Raw genomic sequence first — 27,320 nt, forward strand, 5'->3', positions numbered from 1 at the left:
ATGATCGCGAAACATTGTAAAGAAATAAATTGGTACGTTGCGTTAAGATTTCGCCTTGGTTCATCGCTATCCCCCTCCATTTTACAGAAACATCAACTCTTTCAGTTTCATTTATATCTGTTATTAACACTTTACCGACCGATAGCCTATTAATCGACTGTTTTACCGACCAACGCTTACCGACCGATAGCGTATTAATCAACTTCTTTACCGACCAACGCTTACCGACCGATAGCGTATTGATCAACTTCTTTACCGACCAACGACATATTTTCGACTAAAAGTAACCGTGCGAAATATAGCACGTGTATGCGCATTTACTACAGTTACAACCACTGATGTAACTGAACTTAATCACGTTGCTTTATATATTCGTTAAACTTTTAAATATTATTTAATGTTGATTTTTTATAGGAATATATTTTAAAAATTGTGCATACCGATGGGACGGAATCAGTTGCACAACGACGATGATTACAAAATTGGATAAGTAGCACGAATATCACGGCCCCCCTTCACCCCCCCTCGCCCTCCGCCCTCTCGCATTGTGCTACGTGGACCTCGAGAATCGTTGCACGAGTAACCTAGTATATACTTATATGATCGACGTAAAATGGTGAGGTTAGGATGTGTTTACTTGTCAGATCTCGCGAAACACGGAACGAAACAGGAAAGGAACGTAAACGTAACAGGGATGTGAACAGGTAAAGGTGAACGATCTTAAAAAAGACATAATGTTTTTCCCGATCGGATGGCCACGGGTTCTGAACACGACTGAACCGGAGGGGATCACTGCGGTTGTTTGCAACAGGGACAAAATACTATTCGCTGTATTGACGAACGACGCTCTCACCATCTGGTATTGCAAGGCATGTGTTACAAACGTAACATTACAACTTTACGATCAATATATTTGAAGGATAAAACTCTCCGCTCATTATCAACCGTTAAAAATATTTACTCATTTATGAACTTTAAATACAGCGAACAAAAATACCATTCGGTTGTCAATTTTACTTTGTCTATATTGTTACTTTGTAACGTAACTACTTTCTCAAGATCCTCGATACTAAAATCCTGTACGCACGTACTTTTCCATATAAGCATTTATCGTTTGTAATTGTCAATCGTTTTTTATATAATACCACAAATAAAACTCGCACCGTCGTTGTAAGATTCTTCGAGACTCGAGACACGCTCGTACCGTTCAAGTTTGCGTCGGTGTTAATTTAACAGCGACGCAACTAAAATTGTCATTTTAAATAATTCTACATAAAAAAAACTCACGCTGTTGTACACTGTAATTGAAAAGACTAAGATTCTTGGAGACTCGAGAACACTTTCGTGCTGTTCAAGTTTGCGTCGCTGTTAATTTATAAACATCGCTAAGAGCGAGAGTTTACACTTTCCTTAAATATTTCTTTGACGGAGCTCTTACAACCCTCGTCGTACACTACAAATATCAATACACGAGTGACTGTAACGGAACACATTTACTTTCCAGCCATGCGTGCCCATTATACTGATCAAAAGAACTCCAGATTCTTTAAGGAAACATGGCGACAACAGTCTGGTGCAATGGAGACCAGACTCCAGCATGTTGGTCATAGCGGTATGAAATTACAATAAATTAAATTGAAACATACAGCAAATTACTGTAACCTAAAACTTTTCAGACGTCGGATAGCTATCTCTTATTTTATCGATTATCTGACACTAGTCCGGAAGGAAGAGGTCTCTACGAACAGAGAGACTCTCCGGTTACCAGTTTAAGACGAGACAGCGCTGAACTTTTTATCAAAGAAGTTATTCCTTCCTTAGTTCTGACATTCGTAAGTATAGTAATAGGTTATCCTTACGAAATTGCGAATTTTGTGTATCTTTTCAGGAGAAATCAGCCTGGATAGACGGTGGTATCAGTTCGTTGGTTTGTATACGTGATGAGCTCATGGTAGCTACAAAGACCAGTCACATAATACGCCACAAATGGGACGGAACTGTGAATCGAGATTACTCTCTCGATTTAAGGAGAATACCATTCAGCGTGGATCAACAAATATCTACCGTGGCTATACCTCTTACGGAGAACAATGTATACGTCACTGACATCGAGTACTCCCCATTGGTCGGTGGATTCGCAATTGTTCTCAACACTGGCAAAGCAGCGTTCCTGACTGCGCAGTCACTGAAATTCGATCCTAATGTACGTTTATTAAATCAAATAAATTTATAAGAAATAGTGATGTATTATCTTTTCCAGCAAGTACAAGGAATTTGGGCCAGAGATGTTGACGATGCTACTTGTGCGGCTGTAAATCACAAATATCGTCTCATAGCGATCGGAAGGCAAAAGTATATAAGTTTTCTGTTATATGAAAATGTGTACTTATGTAAATTGTTAATATCCTTTTGTTTAACAGTTCTGAAGGCGTAGTGTGTTATGTGGATGAAACAACAGGCGGGCTGGAAATGTCCCATACGTTGAGCTTGTCCTCGAAAGACTATCCAGGAAGACCGGGGCGCGTAAGGTGTTTGAGGTGGACCCCTGACAGTTGTGCCATTGCGTTAGCTTGGGAAGGTGGTGGCCTAGCAGTGTGGAGCACATTTGGTGCTCTGTTACTCTGCAGTCTAAAATGGGATTACGGTTTAAGGGTAGACTTGACCCACGATAATCCTTTGCACATTCATACAATGGTAAATACATCGATCTTACCTAATAGTATCAATTTCAGTTTCTAATCTTATATGTTACAGGAATGGTCCGCTGAAGGTTATCAGCTATGGATGTTAAGAGAATCTCCAGGGCCATCTCTGACCGAAGAGAATGGAAACGATACCAACACGAAACGTTCTTTGATACAGTTAGATTTTGTAAAAAGCCCCTTGACGATCAATCCTTGCATGGTAATATCGAAGACGTTTAAAAATCTAAACATTTATCTAACGATACTTTGATACGCAGGGCCATCATGGACATTTGTATTTACAAGGTGAAGATAGATTGTATTTAAATCTTGGCGGTGGAGTTTCTACGAACACCTCAACCTTTCATATCAGCAGCGAAATTCCAAACGATTCCATAACGCAAACACTTGTGGGTTGCAAGCAATGGCTAGTCGTTCCTATTCCTACTGCGTACAGTGGTTCCAACTGGCCGATAAGAGTATGTAAATGTATTCAGATCCGACGGAAAAGAAAACTATATTTTTAAACGATCGTTTGTTTCAGTACACCGCTATAGATAACGAAGGTATGAGCATAGCTGTAGCCGGAAGGACAGGATTGGCTCATTACTCTTTGCCTTCGCGCAAATGGAAACTTTTTGGCAACGAGACCCAAGAGCGTGATTTCATTGTGACCGGAGGGCTATTGTGGCATCAAGGTTTTTTAATAGCTAGCAGTTATTCGATATTAGACGATAAGGATGAGGTTAGAATATATCCGCGCGACACACGTTTGGACAACAGTTACGTTAGAACTGTTAGAATGCCATCGCAGGTGTTGTTACTCAATACGTTGAAAGACAGACTTCTAACATTCTGTGCGAACGCACAGATTAGCATTTACGATATGGTATTAGAGAGCAATAATGGTACGTGCTTGAATTTAATCATTTTCTGAATTGGTGGACTCTTAAAAAAACATTGATATTTCAGATGCTGGAAGTATAGAATTAGTAAGATTGCAGACCGTAGATGTTAGTGGACTTTGTGTTCATCCTGCCTGCGTTGTGAGTGCCACTTTGACTACTATACGCGCGGAGACGGCTGGGAGTCATCCGCATCCTGAGAGTCTTTTGTTGAATGTGTCTGGACGCCTTCTTATGGTTCAAAGAGAACACTGTACTGATAATCCAGAAGTTGTACGTTGACGATATATTCCTGACGAGTCGTTAATTTCTTTGTAATATTTATATGCATTTTGCAGCTGTTTACGTGTAGCGCTCCGACAGTATTAGCTTCTTACGTAGAAAACGTGTGGGTACCATGGAGATCGAAGAGAGACAAGCCACACTTGACGGAAGCACTGTGGTTGTTTTGTGGGGCCCATGGGATGCGTGTCTGGCTGCCATTGTTCCCACGGAATCATCAAGAAAAGGCGCACACGTTCATGAGCAAAAGGATAATGTTGCCTTTTCACTTGCGCATTTATCCTTTGGCTATACTCTTCGAAGACGCTATTTTATTGGGAGCAGAAAATGATACGGTCCTTTTTACTTCGGACACGAACTCTCCATTTTCGTTGCCTTTTAGTTTGTTAGAACTTACAGTACGTATCATTAATACACCTTTCGTTAATAAATTCAAAATTGGTAAATGTTATCTTGATTTCAGAGTCAAGTTTATCTTCACCAAATATTACGACAACTAATACACCGTAATTTGGGGTACCATGCTTGGGAGATTGCTCGTTCGTGTTCTTCGCTGCCATACTTTCCACATTCGTTGGAGCTTTTGCTTCATGAGGTACTCGAAGAAGAAGCAACCAGCAAAGAACCAATCCCGGATGCTCAGTTGCCTTCCGTGGTGGAGTTCATCAGAGAATTTCCTGGAGTGTGGGCTAGAGCAGTTGTGCAGTGCGCTAGAAAAACAGAAATAGCACTCTGGCCTTATTTATTTTCCGTTGCTGGGTCACCTAAGAAGCTGCTGCAAGATTGTCTGCAGCGTCAGCAACTGGACACTGCTGCTAGCTATCTGATAATCTTACAGAACCTGGAACCATCGACTGTCAGTCGACAACATGCTACTTTGTTGTTAGACGCTGCTCTGGAACAGGGCAGATGGGAACTTTCAAAAGACCTCGTTCGATTTCTCAGAGCAATTGGTAATGATACAGAATTAAATCTATATGTTACCGTGAATGACCGAAATTGGAGAATGTCAACTTTCACCGGTGAATGTCAACAGATACCAAATACGTCGGTGAAAGATCGAATATTTCATTACATTGTTGTACATTCGGACCCTCTCCGGTGTGTGTCGACAATCACAGATATGCTCTGCTGGACGTCCAAAACAGAAGAGTCAAAAAACAAGCGACTGGCTCTCTCCTGCCAAATCCTTTGTTCTGCTAGGAGTCGATCAGCTTTGTCAGTCTTATGCAAGCTTTGATAACGCGAGCAACGTTTTCTTAATTTTTTTATCCGATACCCTAATTTATACTAAATGGATACTGCAGTAAATCGTGATCTTTTTCTAACCCAGACCTAACCCACGTTATCAGCGATGAATTGGTCTGGGTTAGGTCTGGTATAAATCTGAATTAAGTCTGGGTTAGGTCTGGGTTAGGTCTGAATTAAGTCTGGGTTAGGTCTGGGTTAGGTCTGGGTTAGGTCTGAATTAAGTCTGGGTTAGGTCTGGGTTAGGTCTGAATTAAGTCTGGGTTAGGTCTGGGTTAGGTCTGGGTTAGATCTGGAATAAGTCTGGGTTAGGTCTGGGTTAGGTCTGAATTAAGTCTGGGTTAGGTCTGGGTTAGGTCTGGGTTAGGTCTGGAATAAGTCTGGGTTAGGTCTGGGTTAGGTCTGGGTTAGGTCTGGAATAAGTCTGGGTTAGGTCTGGGTTAGGTCTGAATTAAGTCTGGGTTAGGTCTGGGTTAGGTCTGAATTAAGTCTGGGTTAGGTCTGGGTTAGGTCTGGGTTAGATCTGGAATAAGTCTGGGTTAGGTCTGGGTTAGGTCTGAATTAAGTCTGGGTTAGGTCTGGGTTAGGTCTGGGTTAGGTCTGGAATAAGTCTGGGTTAGGTCTGGGTTAGGTCTGGGTTAGGTCTGGGTTAGGTCTGGAATAAGTCTGGGTTAGGTCTGGGTTAGGTCTGAATTAAGTCTGGGTTAGGTCTGGGTTAGGTCTGAATTAAGTCTGGGTTAGGTCTGGGTTAGGTCTGAATTAAGTCTGGGTTAGGTCTGGGTTAGGTCTGGAATAAGTCTGGGTTAGGTCTGAGTTAGGTCTGGGTTAGGTCTGGAATAAGTGTGGGTTAGGTCTGGGTTAGGTCTGAATTAAGTCTGGGTTAGGTCTGGGTTAGGTCTGAATTAAGTCTGGGTTAGGTCTGGGTTAGGTCTGGAATAAGTCTGGGTTAGGTCTAGGTTAGGTCTGAATTAAGTCTGGGTTAGGTCTGAATTAGGTCTGGGTTAGGTCTGGAAGAAAAATTAGATTTTCTAATTAGCAAACTCGTCTTTTTAAGAGTAAATTAAGACCTAACCCAGACCTAACCCAGACTTATTCCAGACCTAACCCAGTCCTAACCCAGACTTAATTCAGACCGAACCCAGACCTAACCCAGACTTAATTCAGACCTAACCCAGACCTAACCCAGACTTATTCCAGACCTAACCCAGACCTAACCCAGACTTATTCCAGACCTAACCCAGACCTAACCCAGACTTAATTCAGACCTAACCCAGACCTAACCCAGACTTATTCCAGACCTAACCCAGACCTAACCCAGACCTAACCCAGACCTAAACCAGACCTAACCCAGACCTAACCCAGACCTAATTCAGACCTAACCCAGACCTAACCCAGACTTAATTCAGACCTAACCCAGACTTAATTCAGACTTATTCCAGACCTAACCCAGACCAATTCATCGCTGATAACGGGGGTTAGGTCTGGATTAGGTCTGGGTTAGGTCCTTTCAGAGAGAGAGGCGAAAAAGTTACGGTCACCCTTGTGACGTTTTATAGCGACTGAATTACGGGGGAAGAAAATATAAATCACCAACATGTTCAACACTCACCATTAGTGCATGGTGAATGTCAACATTTACCGGTGTAAGTCAGAAATAAGGGTGTTTAGCCTATATTTCGGACATACACTAAGCGACTATGTGAATTGTTGACATTCACCGGTGAAAGTCGACATTCTCCAGATTTCGGTGTTTCACTGTAACATATATATTTAATTTTCAATATTTTTATGCGAACGTTGTCTTTTCCATAAGATCCAAATGACGTAGAATCTCCACGAACATCCTGGGGAGGAACATCAAAATTAGGAGTACCCCCTCAAACACCACCACTGTCACCCCATGAAGATGATTTGTCTCTGGTGCTGGGAACCATGCAAGTGTCAAGAAGTCGAAGTTACAGTACAACGGTGACCCCGAAAGTACAATCCGACTCGGCCAAAGACATAACACCGTCCTCCATGTTGGAAAAAACTAGGAACGTAGTTATGAGACGGAAGAAGTCTGTACCTACAAGCGCTTCTAAAATTGAGAAAGCTGACAATAAGTAAGTTTTTATTAATCTCTAATAATTAAACGTAAAAGTGACTAAAAGGGTTAGGTTTAAAACTTCATTGCTTTCCAAATTTTAAACATGAATTTTGTGAAGTGGTTCGCTACCCTTGGTTGCGTAATAAATTGTTTATAACTGTTGAAATAATAATGAAACTCGAACTTGTCTTTCAGAGAGGGCTCAGCCGAAGAGTTTTTCATCGATGTAATATTACAACGTCATGCTCGTCGATTGCTTTCCGCAAAACGACTTGCAGATTTAGGCAGATTTGCTGCTCGATTAGACTTCCATTTGGTCACATGGTTTGGCAGAGAACGTGACAGAGCAGCGAAACTTGACGACTATGTTACAGCGTTGAAAGCAATGCACGAGGACTTTTCATTCGCTTACCCCGTGCTGTCCCTCCCAACGTTGCAAAAGTTTAGGAGGTCCAGTCTTACGTCTCTGCGTTCCATAAGATCGGTCAGCCTGGAAAATCCAGAGGATGAGCCGTTGAACTCGAGCTTCGCCGTTGACTTGCCTGATAGCGGTTACACCAGCTTACCAAGTGGACGACCACCTTACACCACATTAGTTTCCCCCGTTGCAAGCTTGGAAACCCAGTTTCCCGCTGCTGAAACTAAATTGACAGCAAATATGTTACACGGTATTTATATATTCTTATATCATAGTAACACGTTCGTTTGCTGCCTCTGTAGAGTTTTGAGGCTATTCTAGTTTCCAAAACTCACATTTTCTGTATTTCTTAATCGTATCAATGTGTGCTTCGCTTCGTACTCTACAACTTTTGTTTGGAACTTTTTTCTACGCAACAAACAGTTTTCAAGTAATTTAGGTGGCAAGTGTCTGTTAAAAGTTTATCAAGAAATTGCTGTTTGTGAGTTTTATGAATGTTTACTATCGACACATGAAGATTGATAGTACCATTCCCTTTATTAACACTAGATTGCCCAAGGAAGTCATTTTGACTGCTTTTTAATTTCAATTAGAAAAACAATTATGTATATAATGACACAATTTCTTAGAATTTTGTGACTTTTTACACAACATATAAATGCGTTTATTAATAATAAAGACCCTAGATCTGGGTTAGATCTGAGTTAGATCTGAGTTAGGTCTGGGTTAGGTCTGGATTAGATCTGAATTAGATCTGGGTTAGGTCTGGGTTAGGTCTGAGTTAGATCTGAGTTAGGTCTGGGTTAGGTCTGGATTAGATCTGAGTTAGCTCTGGGTTAGGTGTGGATTAGATCTGAATTAGGTCTGTTTTAGGTCTGGGTTAGGTCTGGGTTAGGTCTGGATTAGATCTGAGTTAGGTCTGGGTTAGGTCTGGATTAGATCTGAGTTAGGTCTGGGTTAGGTCTGGGTTAGGTCTGGGTTAGGTCTGAATTAAGTCTGGGTTAGGTCTAGGTTAGGTCTGGGTTAGGTCTAGGTTAGGTCTGGGTTAGGACTGAATTAAGTCTGGGTTAGGTCTGGGTTAGGTCTGGATTAGATCTGAGTTAGCTCTAGGTTAGGTCTGGATTAGATCTGAATTAGATCTGGGTTAGGTCTGGGTTAGGTCTGAGTTAGATCTGAGTTAGGTCTGGGTTAGGTCTGGATTAGATCTGAGTCAGCTCTGGGTTAGGTCTGGATTAGATCTGAATTAGATCTGGGTTAGGTCTGGTTTAGGTCTGGGTTAGGTCTGGGTTAGGTCTGGATTAGTTAATAATCCAAATTATCTTAACCCTTTGCACTCCTATGTCGAGTGTGATTCGACATCAATTTTGATCTCAGGAGCACCTTCGTCAAGTCTCACACGACATTCTTTCAAGTCCAAACCAAACAGATATCATACACTTGGAAATTACAAAATACAACAACAGTGTAAATAAAACACTTATTTTAACAGGTAAATTTCAAATAAAACACTTAAAAGCATTGTTCGTCAAGTCCCATTCGACATTTTTTCGAGTCCAAACCAAATCATACACTTGGAAATTACTAAATACAACAACAGTGTAAATGAGACCTAACCCAGACCTAACCCAGACCTAACCCAGATCTAATCCAGACCTAACCCAGATCTAATCTAGATCTAACCCAGACCTAACCCAGACCTAACCCAGATCTAATCCAGACCTAACCCAGACCTAACCCAGATCTAATCCAGACCTAACCCAGACCTAACCCAGATCTAATCTAGATCTAATCCAGACCTAACCCAGATCTAATCCAGACCTAACCCAGACCTAACCCAGACCTAATCCAGACCTAACCCAGACCTAACCCAGATCTAATCTAGATCTAATCCAGACCTAACCCAGACCTAACTCAGATCTAATCCAGACCTAACCCAGACCTAACTCAAATCTAATCCAGACCTAACCCAGACCTAACTCAGATCTAATCCAGACCTAACCCAGACCTAACCCAGACCTATTGATAAATTGCAGTTTCTCAATAAGCTAAAGTAGTACTTGTTATTCGAATCTTTATGCAGTGATACTTGTTCTAACAAGTCGTTTATTTTATTTCTGCGCCCTAAATTCATAATATTATACCATAATATTAAAAATTAATTTTAAACAAATTTCTTTACACATTAGTTAATCTTTCACGATGCAGTCATTTCGACTGCTTTTGGGCAATATAGGTATATACTTAGTTTCAGTCTTTCTAGTGTTAAAAAACAACATACACATATACTTCCGATAGCAAATATATGCAATGGCCAACGAACGTGTTAAAATAATGTAATTATCAAAATACCAGAAAATACATTTTATACAACCATTACGCAGATGCAAATAGTGTTCTCAGCGACAGCAGTACAATCTGGAGAGACGACACCGAATCAATCGTTGGGACTGGAGTTGGAACAGTATGTTGGGTTTCGCCAGACCCAGTCGAGCAAATAGAAGTCCACAATGCTTCGTCCTGTGCACCGATAAGTCGTGGAGAAGTGCAGCTTAGATATCTTTTGCAATTATTCCTGGAGAGCGGCTGCCTAGGATGGGCTGCAGTGCTGGCAACCATTTTACGCGATGCACCTGCTATGGCCAGAACTATCAGAGCGGCTCACGCACCGATGCAAACTTTCGATTCTGTAATCAATTTGAGAGATGGCCTTCTCATGCTAACTAAATGGTCCCACTCTGAATGGTACGTATTATAGAAATTGTAACATTATAAAAAACACTTATTTGTGTCTGCGTTTCAGTTTGGGTTACAGACCGTTCATGTCGGGCATCCAAGTACAAATTTCATTGTTGAACAGACTAGTTGTGATCAAACAACAACAGGAACAGGAGCAGATACCGGAAAGCCCTTCTCCGAGTCCAGCGCCATCTGCTGGCAGTAATCAACGTGGAAATTTATCGCGATCGCGGCATTCGTCTATCAGTCATGGTTCGACTGCCCCATTAGAGGAGGATCGATCCCACGAATTGTCTCTGAACGTCGAGGAGGCGACTTTTCGAAACAGTTATAGCAATCTCAATAGCGCGGAGCCCGTTTCTTCGCAATCCACGTGCGCAATCTCTTAAAGCAATTACGTCTTATCAAAACGCAGGTATTGTATTATAGACTCTAGTATGGGTAAGTAGGTACGAAATTTTTCAGCATTGTACAAAACACTTGCTGTTCGGTACTAAAATTTCTGAGATGGATTTAGTCAACATTACCGTACCTCTGATTTAAACAGCGAGTTGTACATGTAACATAAAATGGAATAATGATTTTTTTATATCAAACGTATTGGTTAAACATTGTATAAATAATTATGTACACAATAATCTTTGAGAAATTTTAACGATTAAGGTTGAAATATATCCAAATTTTTTAAGCATTTCTATAACGTGTAAATATGCTATTGAAATTGTAGGGAAGTTACTGTTGACATATTTTTAGAGTAATTCTCGAAACATTTGAAAAATCTACGAAACACGACTGACACTATTTCTTCCTTCTTTTGTAGACAATATACAAAAATAATGAATATATTGTAATTGGTATTAGTAGGTTATAGATTTGATTAAAAGAGGAAGAATAATAGTGGATTGGGGGCACAACTTCAGAGATGGATTCTATACAAGAAAACGATAAAAAAAAAAAGTTTATGTAAACATGTGCCTTATTTGATCTTATTTTCAAGTTATTTGGCTGCCATACTTTATCAAAGTATTATTTATAATAATAAGCCCACGCTCAAGATTCATGTCTGCCATTTGTTGACGAGACTTCCCATTTTCACACACAACGTATTTCAATGATCTAGTATTTTAACACTTTACCGACCGGCAGCGTTGGTCGGTAAAGAAGTTGATTAATACGCCATCGGTCGGTAAAAAAGTCGATTAATTATCGGTCGGTAATGTGTTAATGCTCGCAGGAAGTATTTAAAGAATTAAAATATAAGATTCGGCATTAGATACTGAATTCTGCTTGTAAATAATTAACTAGCGTTGGTTCGATTATTCTCATCTTACAAAAGAATTACTCCAACACGGAACTCGCTATTTTTGTTATTGTTTTCTTGCGCAGAATTCATCTTTGAAACGGGGTCTTACATGCTACGGGACACCCTGTATATTGCAATATCACATCGACTGAATTGCGAAGAAATGGTTTTCACTGATCGTTAACCGTTTCAATACAAATTATTTATTTTTAACACTTTACCGACCGGTTGATTAATCGGCTATCGGTCGGTAAAACAGTCGATGAATACGCTACCGGTCGGTAAGTGTCGGTAATGTGTTAAAAGATTTACAGTATGAAAATTAACACTGATAAAGCGTAGTTCTGTTTATGCAGTAGCGTATCGAATAAAATGGCCGTCCTAACTCCAGATTTTCTTTCGAAAAAAGTGAAATAAATATTATACAATCAAATTAAGAAGAAATTACTGTGTGAATTTGATGTCAATAACTTTATGATCGATATTACCATAGATATTGGTTTTTTAGAACGTAGACGTTATTGGTAAATGGTAGTCTGTATAATATAAATTTTTAAACTAAAAATTACTAGTATTCGTAACATTATTGGTTGCCCGTATCGTATAAACATAATAAACTGAGACATTTATACTCGTGAAACGAATTTTCTAGTAAGAAAAGTGATACGTTTATGTAGCGTGCAAAATTTGAGAAAGAAAAGCTTTAACCGTTTGCAGCTTCGAGCAAAAATATTCTTAGAACCTTTAACTGCATATTCTGGGGCTTTAAATGGTTAATGTTTGATTTGCAAATTGTAATTCCACTGGATTAATGTATAGAAATAGAAGGAACGAAGCGAAACACCATTTATTTGAATACGTTGGTAGACAAGACGAGTTAAATAGTAAAAAATTCATTGATCTTCTGCTTTAAAGTTTCTGAATAAAAATTTCATGCAAGTCCTTGATTTAATTTCATGTTTGTACAGAAATGTTCATATAACTGGGGTACTGCTTACCAATAGTTCAGATAAATGTAGTCTTCCTTTACTATTACGAATATAAATATGATATCGAATCTTTTAAAATAACAGATTTTGTTAAACATTGAGAATAAGTTACTACGCAGAGAAATTAATGAATATTTTGTTTACAGGCAGCGACAGAAATTCATAAATTTCTCAACTTTAGTTCGTGCGTGTTGCGTTTCATTTTAATTTAATTTAAGCATCATAATTTTTAAACACCGATATCAAAAAGAAAAGTTAGTTACGGACAGCCAAGAATAATAATCAAAATTACTCGTAAGTATTTATGTCAAATTAATATAAATCTAAGAATGTCGAGAAAATAGATCATCGAAGAAGGAAACGTAAGCTAAGCAACGACAATTATTCATTGTTTCATAGTTTCTATGTTTCTAAGGAACTGTTTAGTATCGCCCCTTTTATATGTAGCATATGTTCGATTAATCGATCAAATGTACATCTTAACCGATTACTCGATCGTTGGACTCGATTTAAAGGAAATCTAGCAACGGACGTTCACTGTGGTCTTGTATAACGATAATACTAATTAATTCATAGAAAACAACTGTGGAACACTAATAATAAACTGTTTATACATATATTGTAACATAGATATTCAGAAATATATATTTTCCCATGAGCTAACAGCTGTTTTTTCTTTCTTTTTGAACTATCTCGCATATAAAGTAAAAATTTACGCGTTACACTTAAGCGACGTCTCTTACGAGTGGTTCGAGTTGGATTTTTAGTCTTTGATGATTTTGGTCTTCGACGTAACCTTTTCTTTTAAATCGTTTACTTTATACAGGCACAAAATCCAAGCAATTTTCATAATAAATGAAAATGACTTTTTGATGCGAAACAAACAATCAAAAACACTGCATATAACATAACACTTTTATTTCCTCGCGTATTACATATAAGCACCTTTTACGTGCTTAATAATTAACCATAATAATGCAACAATGTGACATATACGATTTAATATTTATGTATTAATAGTAATACGGTTGGCAATAAAAAAAAACTTACATTTAAGGTTAATGACAAAGTTTGAAGATAAATACTAGAGATACTTATGGATAACGTATAAAAAAGATATCAGGTACTTTTTGGATGACACATGTACAATACTTTCATGTTTTTTACTGATGTTAATTTAACATTGGGTTTTAAAAAATCAACCACTGCAGACAAATCTTTTTTATTTCAATATGTCATAAGTATAAATCAAAATGTTGATTTTGTACAATTGATAACCTTACATTGATACTTCGATAAAAATTTAACGAATCAGCAGAATTTTCCCATTTTTGTGCAGTCGTTCGAATCCGTAAAATTCGCGTAGAAATTATATTCAGGAAAACTGTGCTTCCAAATATAAATGTCGTCCTTCCGTGTTTACGTCCCCGTTCTTACTGCTGTCCGCTGATTGGCTGTCGCCGTCTTCGTCACCGTTCTCGGCCAATCCTGTGAGTCAGCGAACAGCACCAAGAGTGGGGATGTAAACACGCTATGACTTCTCGAGGAAGAATGATACATGAGTTTTCTAAGAGAAATTATTCTACTATTCTGTGCGTTTCTCAATAGAAAATTCGAATGAAACAATGGCCTGAACAAAAATTTGGTCATCGTATATGATATGTTAACTTTCTCGGTGCCAGAGACATTTTTAGATGGCGTTCGAAATTTGAACCGTTCAACGTTTAATTTTCCATCTTTCGAACGACTAAAAAGGAAACGTACCCACAGCGTGGACCTAATAGAAGTACTCTCGATTTCATGAACACTTAGTTTCATTTGGCAGAATGTGTTCAGCGCTGGACCACGTCACGAACAGTAAAGCATTCTTCTAGGCGCGCGTGATACGTTCGATAAAAGTATTCAGCATCGAAATAGTTAACACTAGAAAGACTGAAACTTAGTATATACCTATATTGCCCAAAAACAGTCAAAATGACTGCATCGTGAAAGAATAAATAATGTGTAAAGAAATTTGTTTAAAATTAATTTTTAATATTATGTTATAATATTATGAATTTAGGGCGCAGAAATAAAATAAACAACTTGTTAGAACAAGTATCACTGCATAAAGATTCGAATAACAAGTACTACTTTAGCTTATTGAGAAACTGAAATTTATCAATAGGTCTGGATTAGGTCTGGGTTAGGTCTGGATTAGATCTGGGTTAGGTCTGGGTTAGGTCTGGATTAGATCTGGATTAGATCTGGGTTAGGTCTGGGTTAGGTCTGGATTAGATCTGAGTTAGGTCTGGGTTAGATCTGAGTTAGGTTTGGGTTAGGTCTGGATTAGATCTAGATTAGATCTGAGTTAGGTCTGGGTTAGATCTGAGTTAGGTTTGGGTTAGGTCTGGATTAGATCTAGATTAGATCTGAGTTAGGTCTGGGTTAGGTCTGGATTAGATCTGAGTTAGGTCTGGGTTACGTCTGGATTAGATCTGAGTTAGGTCTGGGTTAGGTCTGGATTAGATCTGAGTTAGGTTTGGGTTAGGTCTGGATTAGATCTAGATTAGATCTGAGTTAGGTCTGGGTTAGGTCTGGATTAGATCTGAGTTAGGTCTGGGTTAGGTCTGAGTTAGGTCTGGGTTAGATCTGGATTAGATCTGGATTAGATCTGGGTTAGGTCTGGGTTATGTCTGGGTTAGGTCTGGATAGAATCTGAGTTAGATCTGGGTTAGGTCTGGATTAGATCTGAGTTAGGTCTGGGTTAGGTCTGGATTAGATCTGGGTTAGGTCTGGATTAGATCTAGATTAGATCTGAGTTAGGTCTGGGTTAGGTCTGGATTAGATCTGAGTTAGGTCTGGGTTAGGTCTGGGTTACGTCTGGATTAGATCTGAGTTAGGTCTGGGTTAGGTCTGGATTAGATCTGAGTTAGGTTTGGGTTAGGTCTGGATTAGATCTAGATTAGATCTGAGTTAGGTCTGGGTTAGGTCTGGATTAGATCTGAGTTAGGTCTGGATTAGATCTGGATTAGATCTGGGTTAGGTCTGGGTTATGTCTGGATTAGATCTGGGTTAGGTCTGGGTTAGGTCTGGGTTATGTCTGGGTTAGGTCTGGATAGAATCTGAGTTAGATCTGGGTTAGGTCTGGATTAGATCTGAGTTAGGTCTGGGTTAGGTCTGGATTAGATCTGGATTAGATCTGGGTTAGGTCTGGATTAGATCTGGGTTAGGTCTGGGTTATGTCTGGATTAGATCTGGGTTAGGTCTGGGTTAGGTCTGGGTTATGTCTGGGTTAGGTCTGGGTTAGGGTTATCCAGAAGATTTCTACCGAGAAAGCATCTATTTTATTCTTTTACATACATATATAAAAGAATAAAATAACCCAGACCTAACCCAGACCTAACCCAGACTTAATTCAGTCCTAACCCAGACCTAACCCAGACTTAATTCAGACCTAACCCAGACCTAACCCAGACTTAATCCAGACCTAACCCAGACCTAACCCAGACCTAACCCAGACTTAATCCAGACCTAACCCAGACTTAACCCAGACCTAACCCAGACTTAATCCAGACCTAACCCAGACCTAACCCAGACTTAATCCAGACCTAACCCAGACCTAACTCAGATCTAATCCAGACCTAACCCAGACCTAACTCAGATCTAATCCAGACCTAACCCAGACCTAACCCAGATCTAGGGTCTGGGTTAGGTCTGGGTTAGGTAAGCCCAAATCAACAATTTAACATGTACTTGTATGTTATCATGTGTTGGTAATCGAAAAAAAATGAAAACTGTTATTTCAATACAGAGTCGAACTGGTCATATAAGAAATTTACTCAATTCAATAATAAGAGTGATTTGATTATTTAAAATTTCCCAAGCAGTCAAAATGACTGCTTTTGACCAATATAGGTATAACGCATATACCGGAAATGAAGGAGGGAGGAGGTAACTACAATTATTAATAAACGCATTTATATGTTGTACAAAAAGTCACAAAATTCTAAGAAATTGTGTCATTATATACATAATTGTTTTTCTAATTGAAATTAAAGAGCAGTCAAAATTACTTCCTTGGGCAATCTAGTGTTAAATACGCATGCGCGAGTCTATCGCGGTTTTACTTCGTTCTAACGGAAGACGTTTTTGTTCGCAACGGGCGATCTCGCAAATGAAAAAATCAAATGGCAGACACCGTTCGAGGAAAAATACAATCACAATGGAACTTTCTTAACAATGCCGTAGTTTAATGTTACCGTCAACGTGATTAAACATAGTTTGGATTATACGGTGCTTGTTTTGCATAAACCTCGCTCGAGTGTGGCAGTGGTCCCAACATTCCTGGAAGGTAAATTTCATTACAATTACTTCCATCTAATACATAATTATTTATTAACAATACGCATACTAGGCACGTGCAGCGGATTGAAAATTAATCATTCATTTATTCGTGTACATTCCGCTCTGTATTTGTAATAATATACAGGGTGTTCCAGTTTTTAGGTGTCAAACTTTGCCAGTGTACAGGGTGGTCCGGCCACCTCTGGGAAAAATTTTAATGGGAGATTCTGGAGGCCAAAATAAGACGAAAACCAAGAATATTAATTTGTCGATCGAGGCTTCGTTAAAAAGTTATTAACGTTTGAAGTCGCGCCTGTTGATAGGCAACCTGCGCACAGCCGCGTGCGCAGTGGCGGCGCGTGGCCGAATACTCTACAGCAATATTTGTATTTTAAATAAATATTATTTTCACAATAATCACCGCCTGTTCGTTCAATTTTCTATTGTTTCTAGTGTGCTATCAGTTTGTTTTTAATGAGTTGTGCAATCTTCTTGTTCCATGCTGCACTTATCCTAATTCTGTATTCGTATGGACGTTATAATCACCTGTTGGATTCGTAGGATTCAAATTGTGCTGACCCGGGTGTAGAATATTCGCGGGTGATTGAATTACTTGTACGACACTAGGTACTTCTACGTCTGGAACAAATATTCTCATAAAGCGGACTTAACATTCAAGGTTGATGATTTTCATCTTTAGAATCACGAAACAAATGATGAAAAATTAACAGAAATCTGATGATACAAGATACACGCCAATTTATTCTTAACACTTTACCGACCGATAGCCTATTAATCGACTGTTTTACCGACCAACGCTTACCGACCGATCGCCTATTAATCAACTGTTTTACCGGCCAACGCTTACCGACCGATAGCCGATTAATCAACCGCTACTGGTCGGTAAAGTGTTAACAGAATCTGTACATATTTTGAAAGATTGCAAAGATTTGGAAAATATCTAATAATCAGGGTCAAAATATGCTTAAAAAAAGAAACATCGTTTCCAATATTGTAGGTTATGATATTTTCATCTTTGGAATCAGCAAACAAATGATGAAAATATTGCACCAGATTTGAAAATATATTTACACGCTTTATAAAGGAAGGTTCATACAAAGTGTTCTTTATTATAGGGCGATGCGTCGTTTTATTTTTACATGACCGACACACGATGCGCGCTAATAATAACGTAAACTGTATAATACAATATTATTCATATCGCATTAATGGGAAAGAAAAATGTTTCCTCGTGCTAAATCCAAATGTTATTTATTACGCAAAACGTTACAATAGTTATTAACGTTAATAATCATATCTTAAGTTTACATTTTTATATAAATTTTCGTAGTTTCGCGTTTATATTGTTAGTAAATTCGTAAACGAAAAATAATTGTTCGTAAATATTATCGATACAATACTTTAAATATACGTGGATCGATGCATACATAAACATGCGTTTTAACACTTTACCGACCGATAGCCTATTAATCGACTGTTTTACCGACCGATAGCCGATTAATCAACCGCTACCGGTCGGTAAAGTGAAAATCTGTTGTTCTGCCGTTATAAAAAAAATAAACTTTTCGAATGTCTCGTACGCGTACTTTTAAACAACCGTTTGACAGATGATCGACACACATTCGAATATATAATTTGAAAATTTGCCAAATCTTAGCCAGCTAATGAAAACTAAATTCTTGCTTTTTAATTAAACAAATAAACCTCAATTCGCATATCCAGCATACTCGTTTTGGTTTTCCAAACCGTTACAAATTATTAATACATTCGTAATAGAATTAAGAAAATATAATTAAATAAAATTTTTAGAACAAAATATAACACTTTTTAGTATAGAAGGAACTTATCATGGAATGTTTGTCGTTTCTTCGTTATTCACAGAATTCTTAATTTTCAATAACAAACTGCCTTAAAAAATTTATGTTTGTGTTAAAGGCAAACGCGTGAAAATAGTCATGTTTGTACTGTATCACATTAAAGCATATCCATTCTACTCGAAGTAATATCACCCGATCGTATTATAAACCCAACCTCTGAAAATATATTTTTTTTAACCAAATTTGATAACCAAACATTTAAATTTTTCTGTCATCGATATACTTGTTCAATACGTTTCGGCAAAATTTCAATATGGCGACTTATCATCACACTACCAATGCAATAGTTTGTTGAGATTAATTAATTAATTAGTTTTCTCCAAAATGTACATCGATTTTGTGCGTCGAAAATTATTAAGTTTGTTTTCTGTTTTCTTGTTTCAAATTCTGTAAAAATATTCAACATTTCTGAACAGTGACCTACGTTATCGACTGCTGTTTTACAGATCGATATCCCAAAAGCTATCAGCTTCACGATAGACGAGGATGAACCCTATTTTATTCTCGAAATTCTGGTAATATTTGAACAAACTGACTTTCAAATATCGCGACTATCCATTGGCAAACAATTACCAACATATATTGCTTTAAAAGCGACATAAGTTTCGTAAAAATAGCGAAGACATGTGCGGTGGACAGAATCGTTAGACCATCCTATAGTGTACTTATGTGTAAAGCATAGTATATATACCTATATATGTATTAAGTTAGTAGTAATAAAAATTGGAAGCCACAAATTCTCATGCAAGAATATATAGAAAACGAGGTATAAATTAATGTTTGAAAAAGTACATGTACCATAGAGAGACGAGTCGATGGCTAGGCGCGCTGATTGGCTGTAGCGCAACAGCGACATCTGTCCTCGCAGAGGGTCACTATTTGTCGAGTAAATCGTAACTACAATTCATGTTGACGCAGCCATAAGCTCAAGAGTATTAACAATTTACCGACCGGGTAGCCTATTAATCGACTGTTTTACCGGCCAACGCTTACCGACAGAGAGCCTATTGATCAACTGTTTTATCGGTCGGTAAGCGTTGGCCGGTAAAACAGTCGATTAATATCGGTCGGTAATGTGTTAAGTATTAACCATGAATAGAAAAATGTAACGATGAGACGTGAAGACCTACTCTCTTTGCTTTCTTATCCAGTTTGTAGGTGCCTAACCAACAAATTATCTCTCTATGGTACTCTAAGATACAATTACAGAAAACACTGTGTGTAAAACAATGTCAGAAGACTTGGAAGGTGTGCTGAAATGCAATCAGGCCGTTGTCGATTCTATAAAGAATTACATTGTCAAATTGGCTACATCTTCGTATAACCATAATATTAATTAATTAAATTTCTTTTTATCGAAGCAAAGGGGATTGTGCATTCGGGCTCATTTTCGATCCTAATTCGATCTTTCTGAATGTTTTATGGGATTACAGAGATTGATATTTTTATTTGTGTAATTCCATATCATCGTTATAACGGGTGAACCTAAAATAGAAACTTGACCAATTTCGACCAGCGTAGTATAGGCGGTGCTTCCTAATGGCACACTTCTTCGATCGGCATGAAATTTGCAGGGGACGGGGGAGGGTGGGCGTGGATTCTAAATATAAAGTTTCAGGCTCGGGAATTAAATAGCTTCCGAGGTATTTGCTCGAGTTTGGCAAAATGAAGCAAATATCACTACCATTATTTTAGCAATTTTAGTAAATATTAAACAAACTTCATTCTTTTAATATGTATATTTACTTTTGACTATTATAGTATACTCGAATTCCTACTTTCTAAATTTTGTATAGTACATAAAATCGCATATTTTTTTTTTTTTTTTTTGTATTTTTAGAGCGAAATTTGAATGTTTCTCTTTTACTATTGTTGAAAAATTGATATCCACAACGAAATCATTTTCATCCTGTAAAACGTGAGAAACGTCGTCTTTGGGCCGAAAATTATCCCGAACGCATTACAGCCTCCAATCTTTTTCTTGCAATTTTTTTGTTAATGCAAAATTCAAATTAACACTGAGTATCTTGTTCCAATATCGTTGCTATCGACTAGTATTAAATAAAAACTGAACGGGGAAGTAGAATTTTAAAAAAAAAAAATACAACGCAGGATAGGCAACTAAGAAATATTAAAATATTAAAATATTATAAACTGAAAAGTTAGTGGTGAGATAGAATAATCTAAATATGTTTATCTCAATGAATGAAGCTGTCTTTGTGAAATTTGAATAAAGCAACAATTGGTTCATTGATATAATAGAGGTTATGTGCTTGATTTAAGTAAAATTTTAGGTTATTTTGTGAACTGATTTCCATGGCACGAAAGAAAGCCACGTTTGTCGAAACATTTATTCGATATCGCCGAATAAAACTGTTGGGAATTTAAATATCGTAGAAAATAGATACTTACGCCCGTAAATCGTTCCTTGATGGCGTCTGCGATGGCGGCGACAACACGCTATGCAACATACTACCAGTGTGAACATCATTACAACAACGACAATCACCGTGACAGCGACCCTGTAACGCAACGATACGAATTTTATTTATACACCCGCGATAACCAAATCTCAACTGTAACCGAAAAAAAAAAATCTTCCGAGAGATTTCTGTACAAAATAATGTAAATCTTTTTCGATTAAATAATATCTTTGGACGCAAGAAGGCGTATAATCGAGGAAGAAAAACAATATACTTTGTAAGTAATTGAAGATTCTAAGAAACATTAACCTAATGTAAACAAATATACATTAACACTTTACCGACCGATAGCCTATTAATCGACTGTTTTACCGACCAACGATTACCGACCGATAGCCTATCAATCAACTGTTTTACCGACCAACGCTTACCGACCGATAGCCTATTAATCGACTGTTTTACCGACCAACGCTTACCGACCGATAGCCTATCAATCGACTGTTTTACCGACCAACGCTTACCGACCGATAGCCTATTAATCAACTGTTTTATCGGTCGGTAAAGTGTTAACAAAGAACATATATTAGAAAATATATAAAATTTAACCTATAAATATAACACGTAACTTAAATTTCAATATTTCGTTTATAACTGTGTAAACAAAATTGTATTTAAAAGTGCTGATACAATTATTACTATAAAAGGAAATAACTCTTTGTGTATTGAAATCATTATAATTTTACTTGGACTATCATGTGCAATGATTCAGATGTTGCACAATATATTAGGTGTGAACTGTATAAAGTTACATATAAATAATATTATAACAGATGTGAGAAACTTTTTATAAAATATTGTAAAATTATGTCCGAGATTTACGTAAAATTCCGAAATTTCAAACGGAATGAAATTTTTCGGGGAACATTATTTACACATAGATATTCTAGAAACAAAAAAATTTCATTTTTTGACTTATTTCATTAGTCGATGAACGAAAATCGCCTTCTTATAAAAGTCTTTTTTGAAATATTAAGCTTTTTGTTCCGAGGTCAGCCATTTTTCAAATTTTTAATTTTCTTTCACTATTTTCGGTTCGTCCATTTACTATTGTTATATACTAATCTCGTTGATAATAAAAACTGATACCAGAGTGTACACCGTTTTAGAAAACGTCTTGAGAAGCTTCTAACAAATCATGCTGTATCTCCGCCATTTTGCATTTTATTTGACCAAAAAAAATTGCAAAATGAAATCGAAGTATATTCTAAATAGTCCTCAAAATCTTGCAAATATTTATTGATTCTCTATCCTTCGAAATAATTCTTGAAAATCGGCTTAATTTCGGATGTTTACATAGAGGTCGCCCCTTAACACTTTACCGACCGGTAGCGGTTGATTAATCGGCTATCGGTCGGTAAGCGTTGGTCGGTAAAACAGTCGATTAATACGCTATCGGTCGGTAAGCGTTGGTCGGTAAAACAGTCGATCAATAGGCTATCGGTCGGTAAAGTGTTAAGAGGTCGCTCGCCTCGAAGAGTCTGGGGTTAAGTGCCGTGAGGTTGGTCACAGATCCTTCCAGAAACTCCCTATCGGCGACCAATAAACAAAACATCCGCGACTCTTGGAATTCGTCGCGCCTCTAGTATCAACTACGTCAACCATAGTCTGATGGCAGACTTATGGTTCCCGTATCGACACCTACGATACTCTTTAGAGTCAGGTCAAAGCCCCAAAATGTGCATCGACCCTGACACGTGTCACCCCTATAAATAAATCCGGTTTTCAGTCCCCCTTTTTAGCTACTGACTATAAATCAAATTCGAAAAATGATTCTCCTTATTTCATAAGAGTTTTCACTGGTATTTTCATTGCAACACCTTACTATACCATTGATATTACTCTCGCGAAGATACAACGAGAAATATGGAAGATTTTAGTTATCTAGATGGAAAAACAAAATGGCACGACTAATTGTAAGCTTTACCGACCGGTACCGATTGACCTTGATTATATATCTACTTTTTTTTGTACTTATAGGAATGTTAAATGAAACTTTGCGACAGTTACTATATTGTTCTCTTTCTGTAATTACAGGGTAATTAAATCTAGTGATATTTTTTATTTTCATGAGAACCGATCAATAAGCTGCCCGGTCGGTAAAGTGTTGAGCGGTAGAAAACTGTTTTACCGGCTATCGGTCGGTAAAATGTCGATTAATAGGCTACCTGTCGGTAAAGTGTTGAGCGGTAGAAAACTGTTTTACCGGCTATCGGTCGGTAAAATGTCGATTAATAGGCTACCCGGTCGGTAATGTGTTAATATAATACATACTACGGTTACATTAATATATTAATCGATAAAAAATATTACCATGATGACTTAACAACAAATTCCGCAGCGTCGCAACAATAGGTCCTGCTATTCTCAACGTCTAAACAACAGTAAGATTTATCGCTCGAGTCCAAGAGTCCGGGGCACGAATCTATCATTTTTTCCAAGAAGTTCTGGTTCCCGAATGAGCATTTCATTCCTGAAAATATATAATTTATTTCGATTTAGACCACTATCGCTTTCGAAAATAGTAAAAATGTTTTCTCTTCAACATTTCTTCGTTTGTTTCACGTTTCTCATTGAAAACGTATTCTCGTTTACATAATGCATTTCATCCTCAAAACAATTTATTATTTATAATAAATTCGATGTATATGGAACATGAAATTTGCTATTTTTAGGTTATATTTTTATTATAATTAATGTTGTAAAATTGTATTTCATCGTCAAAACAATTTATTATTTATAAAAAATTCGATGTATGTGGAACATGAAATTTGCTATTTTTAGGTTATTTTTATTATAATTAATGTTGTAAAATTGTATTTCATCGTCAAAACAATTTATTATTTATAAAAAATTCGATGTATATGAAACATGAAATTTGCTATTTTTAGGTTATATTTTTATTATAATTAATGTTGTAAAATTGTATTTCATCGTCAAAACAATTTATTATTTATAAAAAATTCGATGTATATGGAACATGAAATTTGCTATTTTTAGGTTATTTTTATTGTAATTAACGTTGTAAAATTGTATTTCATCGTCAAAACAATTTATTATTTATAAAAAATTCGATGTATATGGAACATGAAATTTGCTATTTTTAGGTTATTTTTATTATAATTAATGTTGTAAAATTGTATTTCATCGTCAAAACAATTTATTATTTATAAAAAATTCGATGTATGTGGAACATGAAATTTGCTATTTTTAGGTTATATTTTTATTATAATTAATGTTGTAAAATTGTATTTCATCGTCAAAACAATTTATTATTTATAATAAATTCGATGTTTATGGAACATGAAATTTGCTATTTTTAGGTTATATTTTTATTATAATTAATAATAATAATTGTTTAATGAAAGAACATAGAACGTAAACGTAAAAAACCATAAATGGAATCGAAATGAAACCATCTCGATTCCTATCTATTGATATTACACAGAAATGACGTAATCGATAAGGATTCTTTTTCCTACGCACGTTCGAGGAGCAGAACGCATATCAACCTAACCTAACCTAAACACTTCGGTCATCATTACCAACGGATACCAGCCTAAACACTTCTATCGACGCCAACGATAGCGATTCCCCGTTACACACGCATATACGCTTCTTAAAATACATGTATACGTGTATGTTTATACTGTTGTTCCTCGAAGTACGAGGTTTCGATTGTACGCAACTTTATCTCAACCTTTATCATGGTCGTCGCGTTCTCCGAAGTCACGATCATTCTACTGCTACAAACGACCATTTTTTACAACAAAAATCCCTCAACGATACATGCATTGAAATTAATTTCGCGATAACTTTGACCATTTTCAATATTTCCTACAATTAATCACTCTTCTATCGTAGTTTTTACATTTTTACTCCTTTTCTCTGTTTTAATTTCGATTTACGACTTTACGATGCAATTCTATTGCTTGCCAATAATTTTCCTTTGTTTTTAGGGGTTCCCCGTGGAAAACAATGGGGATTTTAACCGCGAGACGTTTTCCAGCCTGAATCCTAGTAACTTTCTTTTAAAATTAAATGGACACCATACAAAAATGCATGAAAAGGCAAAAAAAAAGGGTTAAACCAAAGTTATCATATATTTTCACGAAATATAATAAATATGTTTGAATGTACATCATGCGTGAATACTGCACGTTTTATTTTCCTCGTAACCCTTGTAACTACGATTTCAATTATGTTCGCCGTATGCTGATACGCGGATTGCGATTAATGGCAGTAAAAACAACAGTAATATTCCGCGTACAATTACTCGGACAGAATTTTCCTTGTTATGCTCTACAGACATCGTTTCATGCTTTTCACTGTTACTAACACTAGGTTTACGGAATACGTAAATTTCACGCATTAAGATTCTAAACCTAACGTTACAGAACTCATAAATATTATTTGTTAGCAATTCGTGGTGGATTTAATTGATGTAATGATATAAACATACACTCCGATTAAAAGAAAAATTGCGTTTTAATGTAACTGTTATCCCCGGCGAATTACAATAAAAATATGTGTAACGAGTGTCCGTAAACCCAGTGTTAAACAGGATATATTCACTTCTATGACGAAATTAATATCAACTTATACTTCGTGTTTGAATTCGAAGGGTCAGACGAGTGTTGTACGAATATCTCATCTTTCGTTGAAGAATATTTCAGTAATTATTGACATTTAATAATTGTTTATCGAAGGTTCCATACTCTTTTAATTGCACGATAAAATCCCATTTAGAAAACTGAAGATCGATCTTCATATTTCGGGGGAAAAAAAGTAAAATAAGAATCTAATTATTCTTATTGTTTATTCTACTTAATACCGTACGACTTTTGTTTCATATCTCAAACAATTTATAAGTTAGGATGATTGAATTAAACTTGCTTTGCGCAATGGCGCGAGTCTCTTGCGAATAGAAATCCATTCGACCGGTCGAACACAATTTAATCTACCGTATTGGTCGTAATGTATTATTTAACAGAGTTCTCATTTTATTTACAATTATTTTTACTTGAAACCCCTCAGGCGGACCGAAAGAATGATTCCAAAAGTCCATCGATAGTGTTCGCTAATGAACCAACGAATTACGAATAAAGTTTAAACAGAAGTTAGCGCACGAGTGACTTTAAAATCCGTGTTCATTTGTCACGAATAAAAGGACAATTCAATTTGTAATTTTTTCTTGTTTAAACGTTATAATAACACACAAAAGTAAAATGGATGTAAGAAATTGTACTACGATGGGGAAAGTTTTCAAAAAATCTGTCACGAGTGCTTGGTACGCTATCATGTCGCTTCCATTTCCTTTAACTATCTATCTGCGAACTGTTTCGAATTAAATATGAAGTTTTCCAGAACCGTACTGTTATTTGTCGAGAAACGTAAGAATTCGGTATTACTTTCTGTCTATACGACACATAGTAGCTACTTCAGTGAATTTACATAGAAATAGTTGCATAAAATGCATAAAAAATAGTAGCAACGTAATCAAAATTGAGATGCGAAACATTCGGTTTTTAATAGTTACAATTTATAGCGACTAAGGTCCCAGATCGGACTGCTTGGGGAAAAGAATCAATTCATAGAATTCGAGATTTAATCACAGGAAATCTTACTCACCATGGGATAACCCCGCGTTGAGGGAAACAACAAGTAGCAAAGTGGTTGCGCGCAACATTTTAATTAATATCGATATCGAATCGCGAAGTGCGAGTTTTAAAACAAAATTCAAACGAGAAATACTTTTACCGAAACTGCGGCACTCAACAACTACGGAAATAATAAACAAATGCGGCGCTTAAGACGCTTTAACCTTACGCGACATACACCACTGCGACCTGCAGGCTACAGACTGCCAGTTGTAAACGTTGAATATGAGCTCAGATGCCAGGCTCGTCGCCTCCGACTGTGGCGACATCTTTTGGACGAACTCCGCAACCACGGAGCTTCG

At 37.0% G+C, this 27,320-nt stretch overlaps 2 protein-coding genes across 3 annotated transcripts; one reads left to right on the top strand and one right to left on the bottom strand.

The window, feature by feature from the left end:
* Nucleotides 1-574: 574 nt before the first annotated feature.
* LOC122402823 (guanine nucleotide exchange factor subunit Rich) lies at nucleotides 575-13,593 on the top strand. Its single transcript, XM_043405943.1, has 16 exons — nucleotides 575-869; nucleotides 1,505-1,612; nucleotides 1,677-1,832; nucleotides 1,889-2,203; nucleotides 2,261-2,352; nucleotides 2,421-2,694; nucleotides 2,755-2,904; nucleotides 2,963-3,163; nucleotides 3,229-3,592; nucleotides 3,657-3,862; nucleotides 3,928-4,269; nucleotides 4,335-4,824; nucleotides 6,933-7,224; nucleotides 7,404-7,876; nucleotides 10,008-10,368; nucleotides 10,427-13,593. The coding sequence occupies exons 1-16, from the start codon at nucleotides 735-737 to the stop codon at nucleotides 10,749-10,751; spliced, it is 4,284 nt and encodes a 1,427-aa protein (XP_043261878.1). The 5' UTR covers nucleotides 575-734; the 3' UTR covers nucleotides 10,752-13,593.
* A 3,095-nt stretch (nucleotides 13,594-16,688) lies between these two features.
* Nucleotides 16,689-27,208, bottom strand: LOC122402824. Of its 2 annotated transcripts, XM_043405945.1 has the most exons (5): nucleotides 26,990-27,208; nucleotides 23,672-23,831; nucleotides 21,291-21,400; nucleotides 17,527-17,619; nucleotides 16,689-16,980 (listed from the first exon to the last, which is right to left on the bottom strand). In XM_043405945.1, the coding sequence occupies exons 1-5, from the start codon at nucleotides 27,045-27,047 to the stop codon at nucleotides 16,907-16,909; spliced, it is 495 nt and encodes a 164-aa protein (XP_043261880.1). In that variant the 5' UTR covers nucleotides 27,048-27,208; the 3' UTR covers nucleotides 16,689-16,906. The 2 variants fall into 2 exon arrangements, with proteins under 2 accessions (XP_043261880.1, XP_043261881.1); XM_043405946.1 differs by lacking the exon at nucleotides 17,527-17,619.
* Nucleotides 27,209-27,320: the final 112 nt, after the last annotated feature.

This window comes from Colletes gigas, unplaced genomic scaffold (assembly GCF_013123115.1).
Source record: "Colletes gigas isolate AHSC1104 unplaced genomic scaffold, ASM1312311v1 Colletes_gigas_Sc00040, whole genome shotgun sequence".
In the NCBI taxonomy this organism is placed as follows: Eukaryota; Metazoa; Arthropoda; class Insecta; order Hymenoptera; family Colletidae; genus Colletes; species Colletes gigas.